This window comes from Neovison vison, chromosome 12 (genome assembly GCF_020171115.1).
Source record: "Neovison vison isolate M4711 chromosome 12, ASM_NN_V1, whole genome shotgun sequence".
NCBI classification, from domain to species: domain Eukaryota; kingdom Metazoa; phylum Chordata; class Mammalia; order Carnivora; family Mustelidae; genus Neogale; species Neogale vison.
In genome coordinates, this window is record NC_058102.1 from 98382838 (window position 1) to 98389037 (window position 6200).

At 36.2% G+C, this 6200-nt stretch overlaps 1 protein-coding gene across 1 annotated transcript; it reads left to right on the plus strand.

The window, feature by feature from the left end:
- Positions 1-223: 223 nt before the first annotated feature.
- On the plus strand, positions 224-1165 carry LOC122891012 (olfactory receptor 10C1-like). The gene has a single exon (XM_044226405.1). The coding sequence runs from the start codon at positions 224-226 to the stop codon at positions 1163-1165; it is 942 nt and encodes a 313-aa protein (XP_044082340.1).
- Positions 1166-6200: the final 5035 nt, after the last annotated feature.

The window sequence follows — 6200 nt, forward strand, 5'->3', positions numbered from 1 at the left end:
AGAACTCAAAATCAGGAAGAAATACTGCCTCGCTTTTAATTGGTCATTTATTTAGAAATATTTAGCAAAAGGAACCCAAATGACTATGTTCTCTGTAAGACCACTGATCCTGGGATAGCTCCTTCACTAAAGTTTGATAGAAAACCATTCTAGCTGACTGGATCCCCTTCAATATTTTCTGCTCTCTCTGTTGTCTCCACAGATGTCTGGCTCTGAGCCAACAATGAGTAGAAATCAGTCCCTCTGTACCATATTCACATTCGTGGCTTTTTCCTCTCTAGCAGAGTTACAGCCTGTGCTCTTTGTTGTGTTCTTAGTCATTTACTCATTTACTGTAGGAGGAAACCTTATCATCATCTCCCTGATCTCGGTAACCCCTTTCCTGCACACTCCCATGTATTTCTTCTTGGTTAACCTGTCTTTTCTGGAGATGTGCTATATTACCAGTGTGGTGCCTCAGATGCTAGTGCACCTGCTGGTGGAGACCAAGACCATAAGTGTGGGGGGCTGTGCAGCTCAGATGTACATATTTGCCATCTTGGGACTGACAGAATGCTGCCTGCTGGCAGCCATGGCTTATGACCGCTTTGTAGCTATTTGTTATCCGCTGCATTATACTCTGCTGATGGGCCCTCGCATGTGTTTGAAATTGGCTGTGACATCTTGGACCACTGGGGTGGTGGTGGAGTCAGCCCAGATCACCCGCATCTTCAGTCTGCCCTTCTGTGGAACAGGAAAGATTCAGCACTTTTTTTGTGACATCATGCCTGTAGTGAAACTGGCTTGTGTTGATACATCCCACATTGAGATTGTGATGTTCGCTGTCTCTGTGCTCTTTATTATGACTCCCTGTTTGCTCATCCTGTGCTCCTACCTGAGAATTCTTGTAACCATCATGAGAATCCCTTCAGCAACTGGCAGACGCAAAGCTTTCTCCACTTGTTCATCTCATATCCTCGTTGTTTCTCTGTTCTATGGCACTGCCTTGTTCACTTATCTTCAGCCAAAGACTGCACACACTCCAGAAACAGACAAAGCAACTGCACTAATGTACACAGTGGTCACACCTGCTCTGAATCCTGTTATCTACACCTTGCGGAACAAGGAAGTAAAGGAAGCCTTTCAAAGAATAACACAGAAGAACCCTCTGAGACAAATGGCCTAACCTAGCCATAGTAGATGAAACTTACACTATTTATACAAAAAAGTTACCCAATGTTTTATGATCCCTCTACAAATATACATTTTTCTTAAAGTATTTATTGCATCCAATTGGGAAACATTTGTAAATGTTGTACATTTTTCAATGCATTTAAGCAAAAAGCAACTATGTAATAGGATATTTAAATAATTTATCTTTCACTTGATCAATAAATTACCAAACACTTCTTGTCCTAGAGAGTATTCATTTTTTAAAAGATTTTATTTGTTTATTCATGAGAGACAGAGAGATAGAGGCAGAGGGAGAAGCAGGTTCCCCACTGAGCAGGGAGCCCAATGCAGGACTCGATTCCATGACCCTGAGATCATGACCTGAGAGAAGGAAAATACCCAACCATCTGAGTCACCCAGGAGCCTGACAGTATTCATTTTTTCTTTCTCCATTGGTACTAAGATTAAGGTTCATATCCCTCGTATCACTGAGGAACATGAAATATTCTTGTGGGAAAAGATTAAAAATGAAAAGTAAGTAATCCTTACAATTCCTGTGTCAAATACATGCTGTTAGAATTTAAGTTCTTAAGTGGCATATGCTCCCTTACTTAGCTCTCTATACTTAATAATCATGCATCTTAAATAATCAACTGTTAACAAATACTTGTGAGTGATATACACTATAACACAATTCTAAGTATTTAAACTACTGAAGTGTTTAAAGTGTCTAACTTGTAAATCTGGTGGGATCCTAATTCTTTATCCAAAACTAAATTCTTCCCTTGCTCTTATTCACTCAGTGCCTGAGTTTTCATATGAATAAAGTTTGAGAGATTTTCTCCCTATTTGACATTCACTCTTGTTACTCCCATTGTAAACCTTGTTTAAATGTATGGGTTTGAATATAATATCCTTTAGGGACTGCCCATTAATTCTAGCTAATTAACTATTATATTTTTGATCCCCAAGTAATGAAGAACAAGACTTCCATAAGAGATTAAACTAAATAACTTTATTTTTTAAAGCTTTTATTTATTTATTTGTCAGAGAGATAGCACAAGTAGGCATAGCAGCAAGCAGAGGAAGAGAGAGAAGCAGACTCTTCACTGAGCAGGGAGCCCAATGTGTGGCTTGACCCCAGGACCCTGGCATCATGACCTGAGCTGAAGGCAGATGCTTAACTGACTGAGCCACCCAGGCACCCTTAAACTAAATAAGTTTTAAACAAATACTGATTTCTTATGGCAACTTTGGAGAAGTAAGGTGACCAAAAAATGTAAATGTTCAGTGATATATTGTAAAAATTAGGGTTAACTTTTGACTTTTATCTTAGTGTTGTTTACCCCAGAGTCAAGTCTTAATACCAGTGCAAGTTATTTATTTGGAAAGGACTCAGAGTGGGAAAATGACACAGGCAAGGACAGACAGACACTAAATTGTCTATTATTATGGCAGGTACCATAAAAGGGCCCCAAAATTTATTTTTATGGAGGAAATAGTGTAAAACACAATCCTAAAATGTATCACTACATAGGTCTATATACGTACACACTTATTCTCATAAATCATTGATTGAGGGTTGATCTTAGGAAGTGATCACTCTGACCCTATTACTTCACTGCTAACTGTAGCAGACTTATGGAAATGCCCTCAGGAATAGTGGTCTAGATTTGTGGTATCTGGAATGCATCTGGCATTGGATCTTAAAATGGCAAAGTTGAAGGGATATAGGAGGTGATACTGTCAGTGAAAGTTACAAGTTTATTCTACAGAAGTATTTGAGATACTTGTGATAGTTAAAGGAGGTAAAGTATAGGTATGAATTGATATCAATATAAAATAGGAATTTATATTTCAATAATTGTTTTTCTCTCTTTCATTTTCTGACTCTGGAGAATGGTAGCTTCTTCAAGACCAATGCTAGAACTATATACCACACAGAAAAGAGAAAAATATAAATCTTGTCCCATCAATCCCTTCTTATCATAGGTTGACATTCACCTCAACCTCTAATTTAGTTTTTTTTAGAACTCTACAATTGGTCTCATTTTTAGAATAGCCTTCACAATTACAAATTTAACATTTTAAATTAATTAGCAGATGAAAGACTGTAGATACAAGTCCCAAGAACATATTTACACAATTGTGTTTAAGTGTGACTATTTTTCAAAGTTATCCAATGAAAATTTCCTACAATCCATTACTTAAACTGAATATAATTAGTCATTTTTACTATCTTTTTCTACTTATATTCATTTAGTGCTATGAGTGAAAAACAAAACATACAATAAACTATCATTTAAGTATTTGTTCATCAGAGCATCCACCATTACAAATATTTTATAATGTTTTATGCAAGGTAATGTGACAATCCTTCATTTGCATTTAGGTTTAAATGCCCCTATTATCTTAAAAATGAAAAAAAAAATCTATCTTTTTAGTGCACTGAGCAATAATTTCAGGTTCCTTTTGTATCCTACCATTACCATTGTTTGGATATGCAAGCTCATGGGCTAGAAGGACTTGAGGAACTCCGTCATGTATCTTCCAGTGCAAAACATCCCCTTTGTAATAAACATAAGTGAGATGGAGATTTTTCTACAGAATTCCATTCAAATGCACTACACCTTTTAATATGTTTATCATAATGCAATAACAGAAGAACAAATTATTTTCTTTTTGGTAGGGTTTATAGTTTGTGGTGATTAAATGCATAAAACATTTTAAAAATCACCTAGTTCATGTCCTGACACTGAGTAGCCATGCAATAATAGCTACTATTAATAAAATTAATAATCAATAAGATTTTATAAAAATCCCTGCCTTGTAAATTGCTTTGAGACATTCTTTTGCACCCAAAACTTGATTTTTCTGCAAAAGATTTTATTGTATTTGTAAGCCTGCTTCCAGGCATAGTTTAGTGTTCTATGTGCCCTAACTTCTCATACTCCAGTAAATCAATTAATTAAAATGCATTGTGAAGTAAGCTAAGTCCTGTGGACGTAAATACATAAGTTTCAGCTTTCACATACACAAGCAGTGGTGTTTTCATGTCTTAACAGTTATTCTGATTATTTAATCATACTGTTTTCTAATAGCAATTCTTCAGTATTCTTATCATTGATGTTCAAGAAAGGTCAAAATCAAAATACTTCAAGGGGACAGAAAGTGAAGCAGCTAAAATTGATAACCAAGAATTCACTTCACATTGCAGGATGTGATAAAACTGATACCCATATCATGAGTCACTGGTCCTCTCAGTTACCTTACATTCACTATTTTGGGAAAAATATTATATAATGTGCATGCATATGTGTGTGTCTGTCTGTGTGTGTGTGTGTGTGTGTGTGTGTGTGTGTGTGTTTATTTGCTGAGCTGATGATAAAAATATGACACTGTTATGCAAGTTTTTTCCTAGTTATCTTATTTTTACATTGTGGTTGTCTCCCCTCCATTCTTCTGTCTTCTTTTGTATTGAATACACAATATATTGTTTTGCTCAGTTTTATCATCATAGTCAAATTACCATCCAGGTCCTAAGTTTTAGAATAATGATGATCAGAACCTGGATGTTTATCAATAGAATTACAGCTGGAAAAGATTCAGCTGGATATTTTCAACTTAGAAACTAAACTTCACTGCAAGTAGAAGCTGAACATATTCATTTATCTCCTGTGTCTGAACAATATGAACATGTGCTCCCTCCTGTTGAGAAGTATTTGTGGTTGTACATGATGATGTGGTAAGCTCAGATAAGAGAAAGTTCAAAAGAAGGAAATGACTGAAGGCTTTGTAGGTATTGCAGTAGCAGAGCCTCACCCTCCTTCAAAGCTTTCTTTTAGTTGTGTCTGAGACACATAACATATACTTCTCATATGTACTCCCCACGCCCAGCTCCAGTCTAACAGCTGCCAGTCACCACAGGGTGTCTGATCTCTTATATTGTTTTGCTCTCATTATCAAATACTCACTGCCCTGCAAAGCCACTTGGAGAGGGTTTACTGTCGCTATCTATTCCAAAACTATTAAGATATCCATTCATGTTCGCACCAGAAGTAATGTTTCTCAAACTTCATTTCCCCAGAATTTCAGAATGACACTGAATCTTCAGGGGAAAGGTGAAAAAATTTCTTTACCAAACTTGTGTAACATTTTATTTCTTGAATTCAAAGCAGTTTATCCCCAAGTCAAAAGTTTATAGAATATTTTCCACACATACCACAAAAGATAAATCAATACTGACTTTTGGTTTAGAAAAATGAGGAGACGTTTCAAAAAGCAACCTTAAAAATTACCTTATTGTAAAATAAATGGTAAGAAAGAGACTTGTATAGATCCTGAATTTAAGTAAGAAAAAGTTATGGGCACTAATGTGATGCTTTCTAGTACATGCCTACTTCTCTGAGACTGGCCCAGCACTTAGCTTCCCCATGTTAAGACAACTTGATGTCACTTCCACAGCCAAAACTGATTTTTTTGAAAGATTGTATTTATTTATTTGAGAGAGAGACAGAAAGAGAGAGCATGAGCAGGGGGAGGAGTAGAGGGGGAGGGAGAAGCAGACTCACCACTGAGCAGGGAGCCAGACATGGCGCCCAATCTCAGAACCCTGGGATCATGACCTGAACTGAAGACTGATGCTTATCCAACTGAGCCACCCAAGTGCACCTCCAAAACCTATTTTAAGTACCAAAAGTCTTTAGCCAGGATTGCTGAGGGTTTTAATTTTATGAGGTTTTTTCCTATGTTCCTCAGAAAGAAAGAGCTGAACAAATTATGCAATGCAAAAGTAATCTTTTTGACCAGATAGAATGACTCAAAAGAAATTTCTCAGATACAGGAACCAAAGTATATGGTTAGTGTTCAGGCTCTTTCCAAAGATAGCAATACATACACGGTCATTATGTTTTAATTTTTGAATTTTTTAAGATAATGTTTAAGTAAGACAAAAAGTTTCTTCTCAGTTTCTATATACAGTTGCCAGTAGGGAAAAGTAGATGCCAAATATTTGTTAATAATTATTATTGATCTGACAACTTGATTAA

What these genes read in the sequence shown, in the direction of transcription:
- LOC122891012 (XM_044226405.1), top strand. Translation starts at nt 224, where the DNA reads ATGAGTAGAAATCAGTCCCTCTGTACCATATTCACATTCGTGGCTTTT.